Below are 24776 nucleotides of genomic sequence, written 5' to 3' on the forward strand. Positions count from 1 at the left end.
ATCCTTGATGAAGTAATAAAAATTATTAATTTTATGAAATTTCAACCTTAGGCACAATATTTTGTGTGTTGAAAATGAAGTATGCATAAAACACTTTCACTGCATACACAAGTATGGTAGTTATTTTGAGGAAAAACATGCAATTATTTGAACTGTGAACTAAAACAGGTTTTTTTGTTTTTATTGTTGTTGTTTTGTTTTAATAGTCCATCACTTTTATTTGAAAGAACAACTGACAAACTTTCGTTATTGTGATCTGGGGACACAGTGATCCTCTCATCAAGGAAAAAGACAAAATTCTTGTTGACAAATGATAAAAACTTGAGCATTCACAGAAAAGAACAGAATTTTGGAAAATTCAAAACACCACCATGAGACTGACCAAAGATTGGAAGACTCTGGAGATGAGTGATGATATTAATAAATATGATTTTTTTTTATATTGTATGGCAAAGTGTATCAACATTTGGAAGATCTGCATAACTCCATGGACCAATACTTTCCACATGACCAATGCATAATGTTACAAAATCATGCATGGTAAAACACCCATTCAAAGTGCACAATAAACCAATGGATAATGTATAATCTTTTAATGTATAAAAGATCATGAAGAGTTACTTGATTTTACGTTGCATTTATGAGTAAGACATTAATATTTGTTGAGTTTTGGTACAGTATCAAAGAAGAATAACCATAATTGTCTGAAAAGGCTATTAAATACTCTGTCTCCTTAAAGTACATATCGGTGTGAGGTCATATTTTCCTCATGTAATCTAACAACAAAGTTCATAAGAAAAGAATGAATGAGAAAGAAGATATGGGAATCCAGCTGCCTTCTTTTAGGCCAGTCATTAAAGAGATTGGCAAAAATGTAAAACAATACCATTCTTCTCATTAAAAATTTGTTATTTGGATAAGAATATTTTTTTCTAAAATATGTGTTATGTTAAAATATAATGGAGTTGTTAAAGTATATTAATAAGTATTTTACAATTTTTCTCAATATTAATTTCTAGTAAAGTAAATATTGATATATATAACCTCCCCCAAAACAAGCTCTTTGGGGTCCTCAGTGATTTTTAAGAGTGTAAAGGTCCTGAGACACCTGGGTGGCTCAGTTGGTTGAGCATCCAACTTCAGCTTAGGTCATGATGTCATGGTTAGTGAGTTCAAGCCCATGTTAGGCTTTGTGCTAACAGTTCAGAGCCCGGAGCCTGCTTCAGATTCTGTGTTTCCCTCTCTCTCTGCCTCTCCCCTGCGCACACTGTCTCTCTCTCTCTCTCTCTCTCTCTCTCTCTCTCTCTCTCTCTCTCTCTCTCTCTCAAAACATTTAAACATTAAAAAAAATTTAAAAAAAAAGAGTGTAAAGGGTCCTGAGTTCAAAAAGTTTGAGAACTACTGCACAGAGCTACACCATCTCTCTTCTGCACGTGTGTGTGTGTGTGTGTGTGTGTGTGTGTGTGTGTGTGTACATGTACATGTGGTAGAGGCAGGGGGGATGGGAGGAACAGTAGCCCTTGGATGCTTCCATATTCACTAATCTTCTGGAGCTTTGTTTTCCTTCTGAAGCAGGATTCCCTGCTTCCCTACTGGGAAGAGAATGTACTGACCACAAACAAAAATAATCTTGGAAGTTATAATTCTATAATTCAGCAAAGTGTTATTTAGCATTAAAAAAAAAGTAGTATTTTGATTAAGCAGAAAATAGTTGTAATACAGTAGAAAGCTCTGAGGGTCAAATGGCCAGCAAATCTATTTGAGTATTCCTGAAAGTTACAAGAACATAAAATTAAATGTGTGATTCACAGACCATATTTATAATGTAAGGCAAATGCTGATATAAACACAACATAATGTAGTATCACTTATTCAAATCCCACCCATTCTTAAAGATCTAGCTGAAATATAAGCTTCTTAAAATATGCCTTAATCAGGGGTGTCTGGGGGGCTCAGCCGTTGAGCATCCAACTTTGGCTCAGGTCATGACCTTGCAGTCTGAGTTTAAGCCCCGTATTGAGCATGCTGTTTTCAGAGCAGAGCCTGCTTTGGATCTTCTGTTCCCCTCTCTCTCTGTCCCTCCCCCACTCCCATTCATGCTTTCTCTCTCTCTCAAAAATAAAACATTAAAAAATAAGTGAATAAACTTATTAAAATCATTCTCCTTCCTCAGACCTGTCTTTGAAATTAGTGTCAGGATACCGTTAGCAATCACATATATGTGGCTTTATGTGCAATTCTAATGGCATTTTGTAGATTTTACACAATACACATTTTGTATGTGTAAACAAACATAGGCTACATATTTATTTCTTGATAACTTTTTTGCCCCCTAGTGGCATTCCAGTATTTCCCAATGTAATTTCCCAAATTGGGGAAAACCAATTATTAGTTACAGCCTGTTTCTATAGGAAAATTTTCTTAAATTCTAAATAACACACAAATAAAATTGCAAACATGATCCCTTTATGAGTCAGTAAGTACCCTGACATTCAGCCAATAATTCTAAAACTGGAAAATGATTGAATTTCCTGGATCTAACAAATAATCTAACCAAAAAAAAAAGACTAAAACATGAGTCATAAAGGTATAGATGAGGCCTGTTTTTAAAAAACTCAAATCAAGAAAATCAATTTTATAAGAAATGACATTAAAAGCCTAATTACACTTTTGTAATCAAATCTGTCTTAAATCCACTTACATTTTGCATAATCACTGTCATTATCATTTGCATGATCATAGATTTGACATTCACTTATTCCTTTAACAATGGTTGAATGGTACCATATAACAGATGACCATTGGCAGAAGCTCTGACCAAGTCTCTAGGTGGTTTCCTGGCCTTTTTCTTGCCTTGTATCCTTTTTATTAACTGTTCAGTGAGTGGAAGAAAAATAATGTGAATTTAATAGCTGCTTCCATGATTTAAAATGTTGTTGTAGACTGGTGAGTGGTTTGGAAGCTTTCAGAGGGAAGTAAAGGGAAAAGCATGCCAGAGTCACATTTAGACTCATTGACACTACCTAAGTTGACAGAAGCAAACGATTTGTCACTATCCTCTAAAAGCGTTATCTGCAAAATGAGGAAATTGAGAGGCAGTTGATAGGGATCTTCCAACTTTAAACTTTCATTCATTCTTTTTAGATACTGTGAACATTTGGTGTAGGAAGACCAAGTGGGACAGGAGATTAAAGGTTACCTAATGGGAAAATCAAAGTGTAAATGACTCATCCTAGCTATTTTAACAATGTATTATACATTAATCATTTTTTCTTAAATAAACTCAAATAGTTAAATGAACAGTATTCAGCAAGAATCACTTGAAGGATTCTGAAAATATATTAGAGAATATCATTCTAAGTATGAAGTATCTTGAAAACAGAAACAAATATTATAGCTGATGTAATTTTAATCACTATTATTTACTGAATGCCTTCCAACTCATCATCATACAATCATCTGGTGAAATAGGTATTTTTTATTCCTGTTCTATAGGAAAAAACTGAGGCCAGATAAACAATTCACCAAAGGACACTTAAAGAATAGCCCAGCTGGGTTTACAACCTGGGTTTCTGACCCCAAAGTAGTACTCTTCCCACTACAATAATGTAATGCATTTTGATTCCTACAAATGAGTCTCTTTTTTATATAGTCAAGCTCCAATTACTAATGGTAATGAGAGTAGGAACAACATGGAAGAAGAAATCCCATATAAACATGGGATAACAGATTATGCCATGGATAAATTCCAGTAAAATAAATTCTGGGCTAGGTGAGATTCTCCATCAGATGGATTCTCAGGCATCCTAACAGTGTCTCAAATTTAAGTCATATTCTCAACTCACTGAAGCTTTAACAGGTTATCTAATCCATTTTCCCACTCATTATAGAAACTTACAATTTATGCTACATGAATAATAGAGTAATCACAAAGAGTAGGCATATAATTTAAAGTAATAATATAGGGAATCTTCTAAGGAAAGGATTTAAAGACTTGTTCTTTGTTTTTTGTTTTTTTTAACTTTCTATTTTGTCTCATTGAGTTTGTTTAAAAGAAAAATGCACTGAAAATTCAAAAAGCCATTTTCACCCTGGCTAAAAATGCTTTCTTAAAGATGAGAAAAATTGGCTCCAGAGAAGAATATACTGATTTTTCATTTCCATGTACTTTTTCTGTTCTTAGGTTGAGACAACAAAATTGCCACACACACACACACACACACATTAAAAATGATCTGAAGAATATTAAGTAGGACAAGTCCAAGAAACTTTACCAACTAAAAATTTATTCTTGGATATTCAAGCGGAAACTGAGAAAGAATTCTAAGTATTATGCAAGATAAAACTGAAAGTAAAAGACATGAAACAGTTATATTATAGCCTATTGCAAATAAGTAGCAAGAAACAACATTAAAAATAACTATTAACTTACTAATTAAAATAATTCATGAAGTATAAAGTCAGAACTTAGTACTGGTCTTTTAGGTTTTCAAAAATGGGATAATTTAAAAAAAAATCTCATCAATTAAGGAAATTTGTAAGTTACCAGGTATAATTTAAACATTAAAATGCAAGACTAAAGTGCCATAAAAAATATTGGGGTCAATCACAGAACATTCCAAACAACCCTAGTAGAATACACATTCTTTTCAAGTGCACATGTAACATGCACCAAGATACATCATATTATGGTCCAAAAAACAAGTCTCAATAAATGTAAAATAACTGAAATTGTACAGAATATGTCCTCTGACCACATTAAAATTAATTAGGACATCAGTAACAGAAAAATATCTGGAAAATTCCTGAATATTTGGAAAATAAACAGCACACTTCTAAATGACCTATAGGTCAAAGAACCCACAAGGAAAATAGGAAAAATGTTGAACTGAATGAAATTCAAAGCAAAATCCTATCGGTATAAGTTTAACCAGAGAAACAGAAGTAGTAGAATATACTGTGTATATATATCCAGTAAAGAGTTGGCTTGTGCAGTTGTAGGGGCTAGTTGGTCTAAAATCCAAAAATGTGGATCAAACATCTGAGCAAACAGGCCATCGAGAAGGACAAGCTGGATCTCTACACAGCACAAGCTAAAACTGCTATCCACAGATGGAATTTCTTCTTCAGAGAATTCTCAGCTCTGTTCTTTGGTCTTTCAACTGATTCAATCAGGCCCCCAGATTAAGTTGGATAATCTGTTTACTTAAAAGCCACTAATTATGGACTTGAATCACATCTATAGACAACCTTCACAGCAACACCTATATTTAGGTTTGATTAAACAACTAGGGTCTACAGCTTAGCCAAGTTGATGCATAAAATTGACTATCATAACAACAACAAAATTGGTGAGATGCAGAGAGAGTCATGCTTAGAGCTTTAAATGCTTCCATTAGAGAAGAAGAAAGTCCAAAATTAACTATGAAAACTTCCAGCATAAGAAGCTAAAAAAACCAAAACAATGACAGCCTCCACTACCACCACAACAAAAAAAACAGATAAAAAGAAGAAAAAGGACAAGAGAAGAAGCAAATTAAACAAAATAACTAGAAAGAAGGAAGTTGGAGGACTACTTAATTTTAAGACTTACTATTATAGAACTGGTAAATACATATCTCCAAGACTTTTAATGACATTTCAGATGTGCCAATTTAGAAAATCCCCAGCTCCAACTTCTCCCTGCTTATCATGCTCTAGATATAACTTTCTGGAAGTCAAGAACTGGATGCCCCCTTGAAGGTAGAAGGTAGTTCCATCCTTTCATTTTCCAGAAAAGAACACCCAAGCCCAAATACTTGTGCTCAAGGACTAGAACCCTGGTTTCCAAAACCCCTTCCCAGAGCTCTTCCCATTACAATATACGGTCTCCAAGTTGTCTTACAGGTCACTAAAACTCTGCCACACCTAGGCCACTGTGCTGTAGTAACCATTGGGAAAAGCTACCACCTACCCGTCTGCTCATTTTCTTTTACTTCTTAAGTTTATCCACAGGCTTGCACAAGAAGCAATTTTATGTTAATTAGAAGTGGGCACACCCTCTTGGGGAACTCCTAGGAAATAAACATCTTTTCTAGGCTGAAAGATTAGAAAAGGGCACCCATTCCCTGAGGCTGATGTGGCCCTCTCCAGGGCAGGCGGCCTGGAAATGGCACTCCACCTAGATTCCAACCCAAGTTCACATTCCATGGTGAAGTCCTCTGCACAACTATCTGCAGTAGCCTAGCTTATTTATCATTCACCAACTTAGCAAATGCAGAAAATCAAGTAATGTCATTCCATAAAAATATTCCATTCATCGAGTCAAATATTAAAAAACTTAAAAAGAATCATATCTTAAAACTCTTAAGCTATATCTTAACTCTTGGCATACCAAGGTTCTAGTATTGGAAATAATTCAAGCAGAAGTATAGTGTTAAAAGTAGACAGGAAAACTTTATTGCCAGTACTATTTTATTTTATTTTATTTTATTTTATTTTATTTTATTTTTTGCCAGTACTTCATATTAAAAAGTGATATTTTATGTTTGTTTTGTTTAGTAAGATTTGAAGTGTTTCTCTAAGTGCTATATTAAAAATCACACAGAAGGAAAATTATAGCAACATGTTTTCCTAAGCAATAAATGTCATCACTGAATTTTCAGCAAGGACATTTATCTTTCTAAAATAAAACTGTTGGATACACTAACTAAAGTTAGAATTTTATCTTTTAAATTTGTTTTCTTAAGTGAACATGTCCATAATCACATTTGTAGACCCATGCTATTTTTGTTTTATGCAGTTGTCATTAAGTTTTTAGTATAAACAGGATGTTCTCAAAAATAATACTTCCATTTTTTAATGAACATTCAAAGTGAAACAAATGAAATAAGATAGTAATTAACAATTTAAGTAAAATGTAATAAATTAGCAAACTCATTATCTTAGAAGAGACTGTTTCTTTTACTTACAAAATTACTCCCATAATCTACTTACTCCATTTTACGGTCTTGCGGTTGGCAGTATAAACAAACCTTCAGGAAAACTAATTAACCTCATCTGACTCAACACCATTTTACTTGGATTTCCTATGTATTTAGAGCACCTAGTCTGTCTGCACCATTTTGTACTTTTTAATGTATTATTTTCTTAAGTAATTTTATGTGTCCAATGTTTTACACAGCATGATTTAGGCAATAATCACATCTGATGTAAAGTACATTCTCTGAAGTCAAGAGAGAGGATGTGGGAGGTGGGAGAGCCAGCATATTTATGAAGGGCAGTAGTGTCTAATTTTCTTTCTAGGTATACTTGGCTTGTGTCCCCAAACTGTCACCATGGACTGGGTTCATCTCTTCTATTTCAGTGGTGTCATACCTCTTAAAAACATACATCCCCTTAGATACTGTGGTTGTTATATTTGCTCAATAACCACTGTCAATTACCTGGCATTAATTTTTCATTTTATTTTGGAATATGGCCTGATTAGAAGGAGCTACCAGAAAGTGAGCTGTTCTAAGGCTGTTAAATCAGAAGGCTGGATTGTGTGGCACCAAAGGCACTTAAAATTTTTTTTAATGTTTATTCATTTTTGAGAGAGAGAGAGAGAGAGAGAGAGAGAACAGGGGAGGGGCAGAGAGAGAGACACACAGAATCCAAAGCAGGCTCCAGGCTCTGAGCTGTCAGCACAGAGCCCATCACAGGGCTTGAACCCACAAACTGCGAGATCATAACCTGAACCGAAGTCAGACGCTTAACCGACTGAGACACCCAAGGGCCCCTCAAAGGCACTTTAAACTCTATAATCATAGGCCATCAATGGCATCATGTTTTAGAAGCAGTCTCGTATGCATTATTTCATCTGACATGACTGACCACAACCCTATTAAGACAGGAAGGGCAGGTATCAATCACATTTTATAGGTGAGGAAACATTTAGAAATGCTGACATGGGGCGCCTGGGTGGCACAGTCGGTTAAGCGTCCGACTTCAGCCAGGTCACCATCTCGCGGTCCGTGAGTTCGAGCCCCGCGTCAGGCTCTGGGCTGATGGCTCAGAGCCTGGAGCCTGTTTCCGATTCTGTGTCTCCCTCTCTCTCTTCCCCTCCCCCGTTCATGCTCTGTCTCTCTCTGTCCCCCAAAAAAATAAATAAAAAAACGTTGGAAAAAAAAAATTAAAAAAAAAATGCTGACTTGTTCATATCTCATTTAGAATAAATGATTGTGTAATCCGCAACTGTTATTAAATTTAAATAATGTTAATTATATAAAAATTTTATTATAGTGCTAGAAATAAAAATTTTTCTTAAAAAAAATTTTTTTTAATGTTTCTCTATTTTTAAGGGCGGTGGGTGAGAAGGGGCAGAGAAAAGGAGACAGAGGATCCTGAGTCGGCTCCACCCTGACAGCAGAGAGCCCGATGTAGGGACTGAACTCATGAACCTAGAGATATGACCAGAGCTGAAGTTGAAGGCTTAACCGACTGAGCCACCCAGGCACCCCTAAAATTTCTCATTTTGTCACTAGGTAGATTCATTCCTCTCCCTAAACTACCACCTCATTTACTATAGGGATTTAGTGTTCACTTGCAAATCATAGAAAGTAAAACATAATTGTCTAATACAGTAACCCCACCAAACCCTCCTACTCATATATCTCCTGTCCAAAAATGTAGAAATCCATTATTCACCCAACCTTGAATCTTTCAAATTGGTTTACTCTAGGTGAAAAAAGATGATCTATGTGTTTCTGTACACTTGAATAAACACAGAAATCAAGCAAAATGAGTTATATTTGCACTTTACTATCCTGGAAGGTATCTTATGATCTGGTCCCAACCTATCTTTCCAGCTTTATTTCCAACGATATCCTCTCCTCTATTCACATAAATTGTTCCTCACTTTTCTCAGTTTCCTCTACTGGAAATTCCCTTCCCCACCCATTTCCTCTTATTCAAACTTTACCCCTTCTTCAAGGCCTAGTATTAATGCTATCTACTTTGCATACATGCAGACTTCCTGATCCGTAATATCAAAATTAATCTCTCCCTTCTCCATGAAGCTACTGTACTTTCTCTGAACTTCTGCTTTATATAGAGTTCATTGTGTACAGATGACTATCTGTTTGGCTCAGCTGAGAGCTTTTTTTGTAGGCAGGGGGAGTATCTTTCTTTATCTTTCTATCCACCACGTGCATATTGTAGATGTTTGGAAGAATGTTTGCTGAATGCAAATTACCTTGCACACAGAACGACTGTCTTGGTCTGGGTTTTCACTGTAACTTATCTGAACTTGGACTATTAAGGCAGCCATTGGTTGATCTCCTCAACCTGTAGTCTTGTCTCCTTCCAGTTTATTTTCCACGCTACTACCACAATGATCTCTCTAAGACAAAAAGCTAATCATGTCACTTTACAATTTTAAAACTTTTATATTGTTTCCCACCATCTAAAGGACAAAGTCCAGTTTCTAAATATGCCATACAAGGCCCATCTTGATCTGGCCCCAGTTTACTCCTCTAAAACTTTCTACCATAATTCCTGCAGATGTCTGTCCCTGTATACCTAACTTCCCACAACTATCAGGATATCAAACTCTCACCAATCCCTTTGCATGTACTGTCTGTATCCTGGCCCACCATTCTTTATGCCTCATCTCAGGGGAAGTATAAAATGGCAGTTAAGTGAACTATATCTGTGTTTAAATCCTGGATTGTCCATTGCTTGGAGAGTAATCTTGGATGAGTTAAACTTTGCAAATACAGCTGAGGGAAGATTAGAAAGGTGTCTGGCCTCACCATTCTCCCCTTAGTCTCTTTGCAAAACCACTCTATTCATATGCTTTGGTGGGCAACTCTGGCATTTTGTGTAAAATACAAAACTAAGAGCCAGTATTAGACTCTAAGCCCTAGGGTTCCTTGTAGGTAGATGTAATTAATCAAGTTCCAGATTGAAAAACAGATAAGCTTTAACCTTGTTTTCCTAGCTCCTTATTCACTATATATTAAAATGTGATGTAATAATACATAGAAATTTAAAAAAATTTTTTTCAATGTTTTTTATTTATTTTTGGGACAGAGAGAGACAGAGCATGAACGGGGGAGGGGCAGAGAGAGAGGGAGACACAAAATCGGAAACAGGCTCCAGGCTCCGAGCCATCAGCTCAGAGCCTGACGCGGGGCTCGAACTCACGGACCGCGAGATCGTGACCTGGCTGAAGTCGGACGCTTAACCGACTGCGCCACCCAGGCGCCCCTACATAGAAATTTTAAATCCTTGTCTGCAATGGTGGTCCATGTCAGCAAGGATGCACATTTAACATATTTTCATATATTGCTTGCCTCATATATCTTCGGTGAAATATCTGCTCAGATCTTTTGTCCATTTCTTAAATTGGTTTGTTTTCTTATTGTTGAGTTTTCAGAATTCTTTATATATTTTGGATATAAGTCTTTTATTAGATATATAATTTGCAACTATTGCTTCCCAGTCTGTGGCTTGTCTTTTCATCCCTTAAAAGCATCTTTTTCAAAGCCAAAATTTTTAATTTTGATATAGTCCAATTTATTAGTGCACTTCATGTCTTTTTGTATCTAAAACTCATTAACATAACCAAGTCCATAAAGATATTCTCCTATGTTTTCTTTTAGAAGCTTAATAGTTTTATTTTTAAGCCCATGATCCTTTTTTTTTTCTTTTTAAAGTAAGCTTCACACCCATTGTGGAGCTCAACGTGGGGCTTGAACTCATGACCCTAAGATCAAGAGTTAGATGCTTAACTGAGCCACCCAGGAGCCCCAGTGTCAATGATCCATTTTGAGTTAATTTTTGTATACAGTGTGAGGTAGGTATCAATGTTCATTTTTTTGCACATAGACTTTCAGTTGCTCTAACACCATTTGTTAAAAAGATTATCATTTCTTAATCAAACTGTCTTTGTACTTTTGTCAAGTTATCAGTTGACTATATATGTGAGTCTCTTTCTGGGCTCTGTATTCTGTTCCATTGATACCTCTCTGTATCCATTAGCCATCTATTTTTTTCGTCTGTAAGATTTAATAGGTATGTAATGTTCTAGAGGGCTATAACCAGCATATATTTAAGTATCCCTAGTTCAAGGTATCATAGCTCCAAATAAGAATTGCTTTCTGTTCTAAGAATCTGAAACAGAAAGGTAACAGCAACATCAAAAAGCGAACTGAACAGAACCTGGCTGATGTGAAGCGGAACAAGAATGTTGTAACAGGCAATAATACCCTAGCTAGGCAACTGCTCTGCCTGGAAACAGAGTTTTCAACCTTAAACAACCCAGATGAGGTGAATCCTTTGGCATAACCTATTTCCATGTCAGATTCATAGCTTTGTAAGGGGTTCAATTGTTTGTATTTTGTTTTAACCTGGCTTAGGTGCCAGATATTAATCAAAAATTCAGCAGCCACAGTGTTCTAAAAAAGAACCATTCACAGGTACATACAGTATGAACTTACAGACATTCTTCAAATGTTACTCTAGAAACTTTTAGCCAAAACAAAGCAAAATTAATTTTCTCATACAGAAACATTCCTTTTATGCTTTTTTGTTGGAATAGAGTATTTTATCAGTATTTTGTGAAAATTATGTTAATAAGAGCCTTTCCACATTATAAAAGGCTCTCTATTATCTTAAGACTTTAAGACTCCAGGAATCAAAGTGATGCAGACATCCTTCCATCCTAGAGCCACAGCACAAAAGACCCAAAGCAGTGGTGCTGCAATCCTACCATCCTTAGGTTGCAACACCCTCTGGAGGCCAGGCTGTTAGGCGCTTCATTTTTGTTGCAGGCTGGGCTTACGTACTGTAACAGGTGTTATGTCCCCTTATTCCTACTTAAAATTGTTGCTATTCACTGGCACAGCTTAGAAGCAAAGCTAGCTAGGTTAGAAGAAAGGACTCTCATTTTGTCTCTCTAGAAGAGCATAACCTTGTCTTCTGCAGACATCCGAGCCTAACATTGTAAGAGACAGATAATCTAGATCCAGACTTGCTTTTTAACCTTATTTACTTGTATTCACCTATGCTCCCAACATACAGGAAAAGGTTAAGTGATATGTGTATTTTCATCACTGATTCATTTGCTACAAAAACTACGAGCAAAACCTTTAAATATTGGCTAAAATGTAAACATATTTTGTTCCAAAATTCTTTCCATACTACCCAGCAGAGGTTAAAACAATAAAATGCAGAAAGCATAATTTTTAAAACTCCACTGGAATACTGGTAAATCCTACCTGAGAATATAATAGTGAACATAACGCCAAACAATTAAGGCTGGCTAATAACTTTGCAATGTTATCCTGGTCTTCAATTTCTGGGCCACTCTCCAGAAGCATCAGGATCAGACATTCTTACCTTCTATCACACTAAATGTACTTTCACAGGTCAGCTACATATCCTTTTTTCTAGGTGACTGGGCAAGTACATACCTAGTACATCTAAAACCAAGTCTTACCACACAGCAGCAGGATATAAAATAAAAGGACTATGACACTCTAGCCTTTGTATGAGGCCTACATGATATCTTTCTAAACTCTTGGAAGCCAAGCCAAGGGTTTTTCTTTTTAACTCCCTTTAACAAAGACTGTCTTTAAGATATTTCACGTTACTGTCAGTCTTGTGAACAAATAAGCATATCTGGAAATTTTCTATTAATTTGTAATGATTAATAAGACTAAAAAAGTAAGTGCTTATCTAAAAGGAAGAAAAATTAACAGGAAGTCATTATATAATTTTTGAAGTAAGAAAACATCCTTTTTCACAGAACCAAGAAAATCAAATATGCAGCAAAGAACAAGTCTAATTTCCTATCTGTTAAGAGACAGTGTATGTGTGTGTGTGTATAAGTGAAAATATAAATTAAAGAGAAAGGATTTGGTACTTAAGCTCATATGCCAATTAATTTACCTTTAGCCACAAGAAAAGTGCTTTTCAGTAGGAAGAGAGACCTACCCATGATCATGTAATAAATTTGAGACTGTTTAAATAAGATAATTCTTTAAAGAAGCAGCTAAGTCAATACCATAAATTTGAAAACAGAAAGCAGACTAGTTGACATGACAAAATTAGCAGTTAGCAATAGCAGGAAAATACATTAAGGATATTTAAAATAAAGGAAAAATTTAATTGAGTGAAAGTAACAAATCAAATATAAAATAATATTAAAAATCTAGTAAGCTACTTGTATACTTCAAAATAATAATGGAAATCCTATTTATAACATTCACATAGGTGCATTTAGTTTTTACTTATTTTTTAATGTTTATTTATTTATTTTTTTATTTGATAGAGAACACAAGCATGGGAAGGGGCAGAGAGAGAGGGAGAAAGGATATAAAGTGGGCTCTGCACTGACAGCAGCAAGCCCGATGCGGGGCTCGAACTCACAAACCACAAGAATATGACCTGAGCCAAAGTCGGATGCTCAACTAACTGAGGCATCCTGGTGCCCCCATGTAGGTGCACTTAAATAGTAAACACATTGAAATCAACATGAATACACATATATATTGAATGAACTAATAATACACAGAGTGTAGCAATATCTAAACAATAAGACTAAGGAGAGAAGAGGGATCAAATATTACTAACATATCAAAGTTGGCAAAAAGGTAGGAAAGAACTGTAATGAATTCTGTGAGATTCCTCTCCAAAGTAGGTCATTACCAAATAATTTATATTGTGTCTACTTTTAAAAAGACAAGCTTAAATAAAGGCAAAGATTCAATAAGGTGAACAAAAGAGAACAAAATCCACTCATTTAGATTAATGTTGATGAAACACTAAGGCAGTGGTTCTTAAAAAAAGTTATAGAACTTGTAGAAAACTGATTTTGGCTGGCAGAACGGACCCGCTTACTTTATCTTCCTAGAATAGAGTGACCTTGTCTTATACAAACATCTGAGCCTAGCACTGAAAAAAGACAAATAATCTGGATCCAAACTTAATTTTTAACCTTATTTACCTTTATTCACCTATGCTCCCAACATTTAGGAAAAGGTTAAGTAACATGTATATTTTCATCACTAATTATTTGGCTACAAAAACTATGAGAAAATCACATGCTAGACTTGCTGAATGATTTTTTCTTTGTTTTGTGTTTTTGTTTTTTGAGGGGGGTGGGTCCTACCACATGCATTTTGTAAAAGCCAAACAAAGTTTAAAAATTTGTCTTTAGGTTATTCGAATACGCACTCTTGGTAGGCATGGAGGGAGTTATTTAATTAATTATTAATTAATTTAAGTTTATTTACTTAGAGAAAGAGAGAGAGAGCATCAGTCGGGGAGGAGAGAGAGAGGGAGAGTAAGAATCCCAAGCAGGTTTGCACTGGCAGCGCACAGCCCAATGTGGGGTTCGATCTCATGAACCATGGTATCATGACCTAAGCCAAAACCAAAAGTCAAAGGCTCGACCTACTGAGCCACCAAGGCACCCCTGGAGGGAGTTATTTTAAATAGTGTGGTCTGTAAAGATGTTTGTTTGAGCAAAGAACTGCATGAAGAGAAGGAATGGTTACTAAGACTATCTTAGAGAGGAAACTTTCAAGCTGAGGTAACTCAGAGTGCACAGGCCTGAAAAAGGAATGAGCTTGGCATGTCTGTGAAACAGCAAGAAGGACAGTATGCTGCCTTTGAAGTGAGCCACTAGAGTAAGGTAAATAGCTTGGCCAAAGTGTGTAAGAAAGCCGAGGGTGTGAGGACCAGAGCACAGAGTACAGGGGTTGCCTTTTTTAGAAAGCAGCATAGAAATTCCGATGCAGATGGGTAGATTGGTGGCGGGCAAATGAGGACTTTCTCTCACTGGTTCAGTTTCCATAATGAAATAAGAAGCAAGGTGATCAGCCAAAAGTGAGAAGAGTAGTGAAGCTGTTGGGTGTCAATAATTAATATGATTCTCCTCTAGGAACAACAAGAAAACCAACTAAGAAACCTATTAAAAACAATGAAGCAGCTATTCATTTCCTCTCTGCCTACATCCCCATATTAGGGAATCTACCCTACTCCTACCCCTGGAAGAAATAGCCTTATTCTATCAGTTAGGTTCAGGTTCTGCTACACTTAATAGAAACTCCAATAACATGACTTAGATAACTTGAAGGTTCTTTTATCCCACACAGAAAAACTCCAGAGATAGGCAATCCAAGTTGGAATTGTGGTTCCATGAGGATTTTAAGGCCCCAGGCTCTTTCAATCTCTCTGTTTTGCTAAGGCTAGCCCCCTCCCTCTTTCCTTTAGAAAAGACTGCCTGAGAGTCAGATACACTTCTGTTTCATTTCATCAGCAAGAATTCGGTCACAAGGCCTTGCCCGGCTACAAAGAGGTATGGTGAATGTCGTCTGATGAGGTGGTCAAGAGTCCATCTAAATATTTGGGTTCTCATTACTAAATAAGTAGGGTAGTGGAAGATGGAGGAACATAGCATCTCTGTCACACCTGCATATCTCATGGCTTTCTAAGAGCCCCTCCACCATCACTGTCCCCACCAATGACATAACTCAATGGATGGCTAACCCAAGCCAAGGCAGTAGGATTCTCTCTCTCTGGAAAGTCAGGCTTTGGGACACAGAAATCTAAGCAATTACTTCTGAAGGGCTGAACTGCAGGAGACAACAGGCAAGAGCCCTACTGAGAAAACACAAGATTGTAGAAGAGAACAAATGAACAGACAAAAGGAGAGTTGAGAACGCAGAAGGAGAGAAACATAAGTTTGTGACAACAGCCATTCCTGTCAGGCCTTTATGCAATTCTTTTATTTGGATTCTATGCAACTCTTCTATTCTTTTATGCAGAAATCCCTTTAGTTTATTTATATGTAAAATCACTTTATAGAAAAATATGAGTTTTTGAGTAGGTTTCTATTCCCCACAACCAAAGGATCCTTAAGATAGCTAATAAAAAAATTATGATTTAATATTATGTGCACATGAAGTATTTCTGTATCTTTGGTGAAACTTGTGGAAGATACTCATCATGTTCCTCTGCACCCTTTTTGGACAGATGGGTAAGATAGAATTTCCTTTAGAATTTTGTATTTTTTAAAAAGCATATAATAATTAGAAATTGATATCCTTCTTTTTTAAATTCAGATAATGGCAGTTAAGTAATGTTTGTCTTTTTCTGTCCTACCAGGAAGACAATGACTAGATTTATTACACAATTACAAGTATTTATAGCAATTCCTGGTTAGAGGACAAAGCCTGGAGGAGATTTCATTATTGTTTCTAAGCATTTACTGCTCTACCTTGTAAAACGTTTCTATTTCACCACAGAGCCACCAGGCTTGGCCACATCACTTGTTCTCACCAACAAAATGGTGAGGTGATAGATGCCACATCTAAGTAGAAGCTTTAAGAGTTAGCATATGATTCCATTGTCCCTCTTTTTCCTCTGCCGTGCCTCTCAGCCAGAGGCTTTTCCTTCATCCTGGACCCTTCAATGTAAGTGATATGCAGCAGATCCACAGATCGTGCCAGGATGTAGCCAGAACAAAAGAACAAACATTAGTTTTAACCCACTGAGATTTTGGGATTGTTTGTTATCATAGCATAACCTAACTTAAGCTGACTAATAAAAGAAGCAATTCAGTGTGTTTATGGGCAGGACACTGAGGTAGATCAGAAAGGACAAAAGGACAAAAATGTCTGAGGGGACCACTAGGGACATCCAGGATTCCTGTCTCAATACCTATCACCACCACTCAGCCAGTTATCTAAGCCACAAGCCTAGGAGTCATCTGGAATATATCTTTCTCCTTTGGGTCTCCTATATCCAAATCTTTTGCTTCCTTATCATCTAAATCCATCCCCATAGATACTACTTTAGTGGATTAACCCTTATTACCTCTTCCTTGGACTAATAATCTACTAATGTGTCTTTGTGTTTTGATCTCCTTCTTCCAGCCCATCCCCTACACTTATGTAGAATAATATTTCTAACATGATGTCATACCTTTGCTAGAAACATTCGATGTGAGAGTTTCACTTCAGCTGGACACAAGTAAGCTGGCCCCGGCCAACTGTTCTCTGGGCTCTGGAGGGGATGTCAGACCATTAACAGGTTCAAGCACCAACTTTGCCACTTTCTACACACAAATCACTTAACCTCTTTAAGTGCAGTGGTTTTTGTTTGTTTGTTTGTTTTTGTAAAACGGGAATCATAATAAAGACTATATCTTGCAGCTTTGTTGTAGAGGTTAAATTCGAGAAATAAATTGATTTGGCAAATCAGTGGTCTGGTCACACTGTAGAACAAGAAATATTTGTGGAATAACAGAACGATTCTCTGGCTCCAGCACCTATGAACACTTCACAGCCCTTATCTGTTCATACAGCTGTCTCTACTAGACACTAAGCAACTTGTGAAGAAACTTGGACTTACTAATCTGAGCATCCTGGGACCTAGCACAGTGCTTGGTACAAAGGAGAAACTCAAAATAATGTGCAAAAGTGAAGCCATACCTGAAAGGTGGTAAAATCTCTGAACACTTTGGGGGGAAAGGATACAAAGAGTAAAACTAGAGAAAAAAAAGACGAGAGGAAAAAATAAAATCACTAACTCTAAGTTTCCCTCAGGCCCTTGTGCAACTTCATGTGTTTTTAACTTTGTGCTAAACAAAGATCTTTGCATCTTGAGTGGCCTCTTTCTTCTGTATTTTGCCAATTTAATTGATAGGTGAATTCACAATGTATAGACAAAGAAAGTAGGAAAGCAATGAATTTCACAACTCTTCAATGTGACTAGATTTGTTCCAGGGTAGAGAATACTTCCTCAAATGCTTGAATAACTTAAGAAATGTTTTTCTGCACATAATCTCAACGCTACATTTCAAATGTACAACTCCGTTCTCCAAAAACAAGTGATACTACCAGATCAATAGAATGTAACTCTCAGGCATAATACAAATCAATACATTCTAAAGAGATGCAAATGCTTTTTCTCCATTTTTACAGAAGAATCTCCCCCATGTGGCCATTTCACTGCTTCCTGTCTTCCATTTGAAATCTAATTGTAAAAACAGTAGGGTTGTCAAATTTCTGAAGTATATAATTGAAGTTCAAGGATTTTGTTTGTTTGTTTTATTTTGAAGGTGATTCCTTGGATATGGATTAAGGTTCTCAATGAACTAACTGGGCATTTTAAAAGTGTTTTTTTTAGTTCAAACAGCCCAAGAAACAGTTTTGTTCAAAATATCCAAAAATCCTTACTATAAAGACCCAAACAGAAGAAAAGTAGAAGCTTGCCAGAAATGCCAAATGATGGTATGGTTTACATTATAATTTTTACTATTCCAAAATTTTAAATGTAACAGATAAAGGCAGTAAAATAAACCATCTAGTCTACATTGGGGTATTATACAACACTAATTTCAAGGATTGGACTTAATGCTAAAATGTTATTTCTTTCCAATAGTGGCTCCAAAAAATGGTTTATCTTTCTAGCATTAGGGTATAATTTATGAAATTGATGATATTTGTCCATTCTTGATCTACAAAAATGGCAATTGGACATTCAACTCTTTTTTTCAATGTTAATTTATTTTTGAGAGAGAGAGAGAGACAGAGTGTGAGTGGGGAGAGGGGCAGAGAGAGAGAGAGAGAGAGAGAGAGAGTGAGAGAGAGAGCGAGACAGAATCCCATCAGCACAGAGCCTGATGCAGGGTTCAAATCCACGAGCCATGAGATCATGACCTGAGCAGAAGTCGTACGCTTAACCGACTGAGCCACCCTAGTGCCCCACATTCAACTATTTTTTGACCTGGTATTTTGAACTTTCCCAGAAATATATATTGCCTACCTAACATCCATAATAATTTGTAGACACGTCTATTAGGGCACTCGACATACTAAATTGTAATTAATTGTTTATAATTGCACTCATATACTATATTTTGAACATGTGCCTTTATTTTCATGTTCCTGGAGTCTAGCACTGTCTGGCATATAGCAGTTCTTGCAGCATCTGGCTACAACAGTAACATATGTTTGAGAGTAGAATGACTGCTTAGGAAAGAACATATACAAAATAAAAAGCAAGTTCTAGTACAAGTTAGCATGCAAAGTTCATTAAAATTGGGACTGCTCCATAGCTTGGTCATCTGCTATTCCATACCAAAGAGATAATACCTGCAAATTTTCTTTATTCAGAGACCAAGTTACCCACGGTATATATCTCGCATTTCTTTCTCTTCCTCTTTTTAAATGTCTGCTTCAGTAGACATCTCAGAGCAAACGAAGGTAAACAGAAGCAGAAATGGTCTAAATGGTTAATGCAGTCCTTGCTTGTAAATGTTCTGTTGAACAGAAGAGGGGGACTTCTCAGAGATGATGATTCTAATGGTTAAAAAAGGGTTGTTAAAAGGTCTGCGGATTTCAATCTGTTATTGTATTATCTTTTAAAATTTGTACTATAATTTAAAAATGCATACTATCTTCTAAATGTTTGAAATTTAAATTTGGTATTATCTTTTTGAATCTGGACTTCCTGTGACTGATCATATTGAGACTCAGATCCCCAAGGCTGAGAGAAAGCTCACAAATGTTTTTGAGAAGCTAGAAACAATGGGAAGTTAAGAAATCCTAGTAACATATGTCAAACCCAACAAAGAGAGACTGGAGTGGCTACAATTGGCACCATCTAATTTGGGTGTTCACCCAGGCCTCGGGGAGTATACTCAGGAGGTATTTACGACTATATTACCCCTTGCCTCGTAACTTAAAGTTCAATCCAACTCATTAGGTCTTCCATCCCAACTTCAATATCCATATCTAAATTCCTGGTACTATCATAATAATGATATTTCATATTCAGTCAACCTAACATAAGTCATAACTAAAACACAAATACGACTTAACTTTACCAATAAGAGAGTTGTTTTAAGACATATTTCTATTATTTCATATTTCATCTATTAAGACGATTTCTAACTATTTGGTCTGCTTGTTACGTCTGATTTTATCCTTTGGTCTTTTATTATGAATCCCTACACGGATGCTAAAAAATAGGGCAGAGAGCTGAATTTGGTTTATAGGATTAACTTGCAGCAGTTGAGCTCCACCTACAGGCAAAACAATAATTCTTTACAATCAACTTTAAAATAGGACGTTCCAAAAGACCAGCGCCAATTAAGCCCAAACTTAAAATTAACCTTAGGTGCTCAGTAGAATAACCTGGAGTGCTTTTTTTTTTATTATTATTTATTTTATTTTATTTTATTTTATTTATTTATTTATTTATTTTTCCTAGAGTGTTTTTTTAACCTTAGGATGCCATACCAAAATTTCTGACAGACGTAGTCAGAGGTGGGGCCTATTCCTAGGTGACCTCAATGTACTGAAAAGGTTGAAAGACACTGATTTAAATCTTTACCAGCACATATCTTTTTAAAACATCAGAAATACTTAAATATCATATTTTATTCCTTATAAAATTATTTCAGTCCCAGTATATTGACCCTTTTATTTTTTTAACATAACACTAACTTGAGAGTTAAACTATAGTGAAGCTGCTATAACTAATAATTTTGGACTTTTTTTGTACGCAAAATAAGTGTTCATGAGACAAATGTGGAAATTTCTAAGTAAGAGTGAAAAACTGTATTTTCCCTTTGAAATCCTGTACTGTCTTCTCTATCCCGACCTCCTTATTTTTCTTTTATTTCTCTTTGAGGGCAGGAGAGGTAAGATGAAAGAGGGAGAGAGGAGGATGTCAATATTGAAAATCTGGGGGAAGAGGGGAATAGTTAAAAATAGATGTTTTGGTGTTTTCACTATTTATTAAGGCAAATTTTGCCAAATAAGCTTTATTTAGTACTTAAAGAAAAGTCAGCTCTGCTAAATTATAAGTTATATTAATTACAGGGTGTATAAATATTGCAACTTGTATTAAAGCCAGTAAGACAGGAGAATTGAGGACTTAAGCACTTAAGCATAACAACTATTTGTTTCATCTGTTAAAAATTCAAAATGCATTTTTTGTCACATTATAAGCCTAACCTGTACCACATTCATAGTTCTTAAAAATTAGAAAATGCATGTTTTGAATGAAAATGAGAGAGAAAAAGCATCCTTGATTGTATGTATAATCTGACTTAAGGTTACAGACTTGATATGATATATAAGCTCATATATGATCACTAAAACATTGTCAATAGTTGCCCAATGTTAATCTACTATATTTAAGTACGATTTCTGAATATAAGGGTTTATTGCCATCAGTGGAGATTGCTGACAATTACTTTTCAGGTTACATGAAGGAAAAAATTGAGGAACCGAAGCAGTGCCAATAGGGAAATGCCTTTTATTTTTAAGTTTTTCTATATGAAGTGGAGAAACATAGCAGAAAAATAAGAATGTTGCTGGGGTTCCTGGGAGGCTCAGTCAGCTAAGCATCCAACTCTTGGTTTTGGCTCAGGTCATGATCTCACAGTGCTATGAGTTCCAGCCCCACGTCGGGCTCTGTGCTGACAGTGTGGAGCCTGCTTGGGATTCTCTCTTTCTCTCTCTCTGCCCCTCCCCTGCTCACTCTCTCTGTCTCTCTCTCAAAATAAATACACTTAAAAAAAATATAAGAATGTTGTTTATATGTAGTTACACCCATCTTATCCCCAAATGTAGGCGATCCAAAGAAAACATTTTTAAGGCAGTATTATTTAAAATGTATACCATAAAGTTGAATAATAAAATCACAAAGGAGAGTTTTTCAGTTAAGTTGAATTTCAGAATATAGTGTTGAGTCACAAAATTTAACAACTCTTCACTATCAGACATTTGCTGAAATTTCTTTTCTGACAGAGATTAGGAGGGGTATATGGTATAAATCAGAGTTGAAAAGATAGTTAAGAATTTTTTCAGGCCCGCACACTTTCATAACCAGTTGTGACATATTTTACTCACCTAAATCTAAGGACTTGGCTTTTCATTCTATGTTACTCTACTGCTTGCATTGGTATTAGGCAAACACGGCCTTCTGCATCTAACTAATATATTGCTTGCCCCACATATAGAAATTTGTAGGGGCTTTTAAAGAAGAGATTAGAAAATGAAGAGGAATTTGACTCGAGGGACCATTGCGGTAAGTACTTTAAAACTGTATTTTAGGCCCCCAAACAGGCTAACACACAACTGGCATATCTATCAAACATTATGAAAATAGTGTTCTAAAAAAGAAGTGGAAGAGAGGACTCAATACTAATTTAGAGTGAAGGAGAGAAAGACAACTGACACCAGGAAGCACCATAACTGACTCACCTGCGGGTAACCAACTTCTTCACTTCTCCCTCTCCAGTGGACTTCACATTTGCACCGGTGTCCTTTTTTAATTTTTTTGCAATCCTTTCTCTCATCAGGTTCTTCCCATCACCATCAATATATTCATCATGCTCTGCACCTTCATATTCTCCATCCTGTAGAAGAAATTGAAATGCAGTATTTGCTAGGCATCCCACATCCCCTCACACCACCAGAGATCCATCTCCGACTGTCCATATTGCATTCTAAGCCAGTTTTGTTTTTTTTATTTTAAATTAGTAAGGACTCGAAGCATTTGCTACAGGCGGGAGTACCCGTATGGTCTGCTGTAGGCCAACTACATCAGTATGGGATACCTGAGTAAGGAGTGTTTGCTCCCTTCACACACAGCCCCTCCGTGCAGCACAGGCCGTGCTCCCTCTGTATCACCCAGGGTATTGTGTTGTCCACATTCCTGTTCTTTCCCAGGGGAAATGTAAATTCTGCAGGCAGCTGGCCAGCATACCGACCTCAACCAGAGATTAATTCAAGTAGGTGAGGAGAAGGTGGAGAAGCTTAGATTTCTTAGTATAATTGAAGTCACAGCAATTACTCCCCTTCTCAGAATCCTCCAGGGGACCCTCAACTCACTCAGGACCCTGTACAGTCTGTACTCCCTGACACAATCTCCTACAACTCCAGGCCAGCAACACCAGTCAGCTTTAGCGCTGGCGTTCTCTCCATTCAGAAACACCCAAATTCTATGCACCTGCACTGCTTGCTCTTACACCTCCTTTAGGTCTTTTTTATAATCAGCTTTAATCGCCAATACAATTAATAAAGATCGCTATAGTCTTGAATGAGAATCTTCTGAATTGTGTACATTAAGGAATACTGCTATAAATGACTGATCTAAGCATTTTCCCATACGCTGTGTAGGATGCCCACGCATCAACATTTAAACTTTTGTTTAAAAATTTTTTTTTTTTATGTTTACATATTTTTGAGAGAGTGAGAGACAGAGTGTGAGCAGAGAAGGGGCAGAGAGGGAGACACAGAATCTAAAGCAGGATCCAAGTTCTGAGCTGTCAGAACAGAGCCCGACGCGGGGCTCAAACTCACGAACCGTGAGATCATGACCTAAGCCGAAGTCGGACACTTAACCGACTGAGCCACCCAGGCACCCCAACATTTAAACTTTTAACACAATGAAATAAAATCAATGACATCTGAATTTTGAGTATTCTAGTAGTGAGAGGGAGAAAAATGGGCTAGAAATTCATATACGTATGATTTCAGTTTGTAGGGAAATACACATCTACATGCACACTTGGAAGGAAATACTTCAATCAAAATAAATGATTTAGTTTTCAGATCTTTAAAAATTTTTTAATTGTTCAAACTATATTTATAGTAAGATTAAGACTCACATTAGCTGAATCTCCTGCTGCATCACCTGTTTCGCTACAAAAAAATGAAAGCAAGTAAAGTTTACCTTCAAAATGAAACTAATAAAATTTTTCACTAATCAAAATTTAGAATATTTTGCTGGGATTAACAGTTCAAAATATAGGAATTTCAGAATGGCATTGTAGAGCAAACAGAAACATTCTAAAAGAGATTCATTTTTACAAATAGAATAATAAGTATGCCCAATTAGCACATATAAAAATTCACTAGAATTAACAGAAAAAAGCAAATAACAACCAATAGTGACATTTTTATGAACAGAGGAGTTGAGAAAACAATTTCTTCCATTGGCTTGACATATTCTGGCTGAAAAGGCCAAATCCTTAAACTACCAGGATATTAAGAAAAGATTTTTTTGAAATAGAATTTTGTAACACAAGCTAAATTCAGTACAATAGTGTTTTAATCCCCATTTGAGACATTGTCCCAATATCATGTGCAGTTGTATTTAACAGAATTACATCCTCCCTTCTCAGAGAGAAGCAACAAAGATAGAGTTTTCTGTTAACTCCTAAAATATATCAGAAAAAAATACTCAGTGAATTGGTCTAAAATACAGTGACTTCACAAAACTTTTCAACTCTGATTTGTCTACTCATCATACCAACTGGTACACAATGCTTCAAAGCAACTTTGAATTAAACATTAAACTTTAAAAAAAAAAAGCAAACAGTTTCCTATTCAAACTATCCCAAGATTTAAAAGTTTAGCACTTAATTTTAAATTTAATTAGTTCAACAGAGATAGATAGTAAGATGAGTATAAGAGGCCAGTGTGCTTCCCTCCATTATACTAGAACCTCTACTATCTCCATCACCAAAATGCTTTTGTTTTTTGTCTGAGTGGAAAAAACTGGATTTAAGAGAACAGAGCATTTTGTCACAAAGCAGCGAGAAAATATCCGAGCCAGAAAATAAGGATTTGAGATCACATTGGTAGCATACTAACCTTCCAACAGCTGGCACAGAACTGAGATGGGGATCATCCTTAAGCAAGTCATGACTACTTTTGCTTTTTCCCTTCATGCTCTAGGAAGAAATATATGATATAATCATAAGTGAGGAAGAAATAAAA

The 24776-nt window shown here is 36.1% G+C and overlaps 1 protein-coding gene across 3 annotated transcripts in view; it reads right to left on the bottom strand.

Moving 5' to 3' along the window:
• The window catches only part of CWC27 (CWC27 spliceosome associated cyclophilin), a 193198-nt gene that overhangs the window by 138260 nt on the left and 30162 nt on the right, over positions 1 to 24776 (bottom strand). For all 3 annotated transcript variants that reach the window (XR_005783736.1, XM_040452126.1, XM_040452140.1), the window contains exons 8-10: positions 24651 to 24730; positions 23663 to 23696; positions 22254 to 22408 (exon numbers count right to left, since the gene is read on the bottom strand). Coding sequence is in view for 2 of the 3 variants with exons in the window: in XM_040452126.1 (XP_040308060.1) it covers positions 22254 to 22408; positions 23663 to 23696; positions 24651 to 24730 (269 nt within the window). In the remaining variant the exon portion in view is untranslated. The remainder of the gene's footprint in view (positions 1 to 22253; positions 22409 to 23662; positions 23697 to 24650; positions 24731 to 24776) is intronic.

Source organism: Herpailurus yagouaroundi, unplaced genomic scaffold, assembly GCF_014898765.1.
Source record: "Herpailurus yagouaroundi ecotype Mexico unplaced genomic scaffold, PumYag 29, whole genome shotgun sequence".
Classification (NCBI taxonomy): Eukaryota; Metazoa; Chordata; class Mammalia; order Carnivora; family Felidae; genus Herpailurus; species Herpailurus yagouaroundi.